We start from the raw sequence: 3,231 nt of genomic DNA on the forward strand, positions 1-3,231 counted from the left end.
ACTAATTGAACTAAGTAATTTATCAGAAACACGTAACTTTTCATTCCTAACATTGAGTCTAAAGTTCCTAACAAGGTAAAAATTTGTTCCAAATTCACATTTTTCCTGTTTTATATTATTGTGCTTATTAAAATAATATCATCTCATTAGGAGTAGGGAAATTCACAGTTTTGTTGTTTCAACAAAGGTTTAATTGTTCAACACTTTATAAAATACATGATAATGAATTTTGGTGTTTTCAGGAAGAAACAGCGTGCTCCATTTCATTCTATGTTTCAGTTATCTCTACCACCTCATGTCTTCCAGACTAATAAATGTGTCCAGCAGAGAAACTACCAACTCCGTCAGCCACTTTATCCTCATGGGCTTTCCCTCAAGCCCCAAAATGCAGCTCCTCTACTTCGGGCTTTTCTCAGTAGCCTATACTCTCACCCTGATGGGCAACACAGCCATTGTCTGTGCTGTGCGTTGGGACCGGCGCCTTCACACACCCATGTATATCCTTTTGGGAAATTTTTCTCTCCTGGAAATATGTTATGTCACCACCACTGTCCCTAAAATGTTGGCCAACTTCCTCTCCACAAGCAAGTCCATCTCCTTTGTGGGTTGTTTTGCACAGTTCTACTTCTTCTTCTCCTTTGGGTGTGATGAGGGCATCTACCTTTGCATCATGGCGTTTGACAGGTGCCTTGCCATCTGCCGCCCTCTGCATTATCCACGCATCATGACCAGACAGCTGTGCACTGGCCTCATCATCTTTGGGTGGTTATGTGGGTTCATCGTCTCCCTCATTCTAGTGGTTCTCATTTCAAAGTTGCCCTACTGTGGCCCAAATGTCATCAACCATTTCCTGTGTGATCCTGTTCCACTGATGATGCTGTCTTGTTCTGAAGACATCACCACCCAGCTCATTTATTCCACTGTCAATCATATCTTCATTATTGGTTCCTTTCTCTTTATCCTTTGTTCTTATGCTCTAGTGATTCTAGCTGTGGTGCAGATGACCTCAAAGGCTGGCAAACGAAAGGCTTTCTCCACTTGTGCTTCTCATCTGGCAGTTGTCACCCTGTTTTATGGCTCTATTTTGGTGATGTATGTTAGTCCTAGATCAGGACACCCAGTGAAAATGCAAAAAATCATTACCTTGTTTTATTCTGTGATAACACCTTTGTGCAATCCCCTAATATACAGCCTCAGGAACAAGGATATGAAGGATGCTCTGGTGAAAATCTTCAGAACCAGAAAAGATGTTCATGAAATATGAATGAAAGACAACTTCCATCTCCCAAGTGCAACTTACCTGAATAAGCAATGAGTGATACATTTGTCTACAAATTTATTTATTTTTATTAAGAAACTAATACAATGAGGACTTACTATTATCTTAAATGGCACTCACCACAAGATGTAATGCCGTGGTCTTATTTAAGAAGAATGTTATGAAATCAGTATATAATCACCTGCACACCATTCATAGGGACGGTAAAACATAACTGTAGTCCAGAAAGGAGGGAAGAGAAGGGAGAGGGAAGGGGAGGAGGGAGGCCAGGAGGAGGGAGGGTATTTGGAGGGACCTCACCTAATGTGCACAATGTAATGACACTTTTCAAAGAAAAGCGTCAAGAATAGAGTATAAATGTCTTACTACAACAAATAAGTAAATGAGGAGATGTTTATGTTAATCAGTTACATGTAAGTATTCCACATTGTGTATCAAATCAGCACATTATACTCCATAAATTCATTAATGTACACAGTTATGATTTAATAAAGAAAAAAATAAATGATCAACTACAAAGACAAAAAAAAGAGGAATGTTACAACAATGAATTAGATTTTGTGTCAAAGGTAATATCAAGTAAGTAAAATTTTATGTCTAAGCCAACTGGACCCTCTATATGTAATTCAAGTTATTAAAAAGACAGAGTTGCTTTGTGTTACTGAGATCAAACAACCAACACACATGTAAAAAAGAGCAGCATCATAGACTGCTCTCTTGATTAACACTGTAAACCAGTAATTCTCCACTAGGAGATATTGACTGAAACAGAATAGGAAAATGTCAAGAATTCCACCTTGCCAGACTGCAACAAATGGCCTTTACCTTGCGGAAATTAGAGAATTAATAAATAATTTCTTAGAGCATGCACAAGACAACAATTAGGAATTTAAAGTGATTTAGTTACCCAGAACATTGTACAGATATGATCTAAATACTATTAGAAAGACATGAGCATTACTAAGAGCATACATGCTTTGTGGTAACACTAGTTTAAACACAGCTCCTACTGTTATAATTCGATTAGGGTTAGTACTATGTGACTTATTTTACTACTGCCATAGCATGCTTAAAATTATTTCTATAAATATTTGCTTAGCATAGTTGTTTTAATTATGTTTTATGTTTTGTTCTGTGGCCATGTTTTTCAAGCATCACTCTCAAAAACATATTGAAAAGGAATCACATTAAAAAGGTAATTTACAGAATGCTAATTGTAGTCTTCAAAGTTATTGGCTCCACAAAAGAAGGTGCACCTGCAATTAGGTTTCATGCCATCATGAACCTGGGTTGAGAACAATTTCTGGATTTGAAAGGCAGGTTTCATGTTAAGTTCTGGGGAGAAAAGATGGTTGTTTTATTTTATTTCACGTGAGAAATGTCAATTAAATAGCTAAACAATTGCCTGAAGAACTATTGTATATGGGAAGAAAATTTTTAAATTTAGAATTTTATCCACAGCAACTTCAGTAATAGGCTCAAATCTTTAAAAGATTGATCAATTTAACTTTCAGTTTCACTTGTTCATGCCAATTTCATTCATCTTTCTTAATTTTGTGATAAAGTGTCCATGAAGAATGTTATGTGAGAGGCACAAAATATAGGCACTTACTAAGGCTGGTGACCAATCACTGAACCACTGAAATGCAGCCTTAATGGGAGACTAATGTTAAGCCCTCAGTATGGAATCAACCTTTCAGAAAACCAATCAGCAATGGGTGGTAAATTGATTATATGAAATTCCTTATATTCTAGGGTGTATAAAATTTGTTTATTCTGAGATCAGTGGTGTTATCCGTCCCCTAAAATCACAGTGCTAACTGATGTCCCAGCAATATATTGCAAAAAATATATAGAGATCTAAAGTCAGACTATTCAGCAATATATGTGTGTGTGTGTGTGTGTGTGTGTGTATTAGATATATGTTTTTATGTACATATATGTGTATATAT

At 36.5% G+C, this 3,231-nt stretch overlaps 1 protein-coding gene across 1 annotated transcript; it reads left to right on the forward strand.

Annotated features, from left to right (window-relative positions):
• The first annotated feature begins 295 nt into the window (after positions 1–295).
• On the forward strand, positions 296–1,264 carry LOC100950332 (olfactory receptor 11G2-like). The gene has a single exon (XM_003797337.3). The coding sequence runs from the start codon at positions 296–298 to the stop codon at positions 1,262–1,264; it is 969 nt and encodes a 322-aa protein (XP_003797385.3).
• Positions 1,265–3,231: the final 1,967 nt, after the last annotated feature.

Source organism: Otolemur garnettii, unplaced genomic scaffold (assembly GCF_000181295.1).
Source record: "Otolemur garnettii isolate 467f Iridium unplaced genomic scaffold, OtoGar3 scaffold00114, whole genome shotgun sequence".
NCBI classification, from domain to species: Eukaryota; Metazoa; Chordata; class Mammalia; order Primates; family Galagidae; genus Otolemur; species Otolemur garnettii.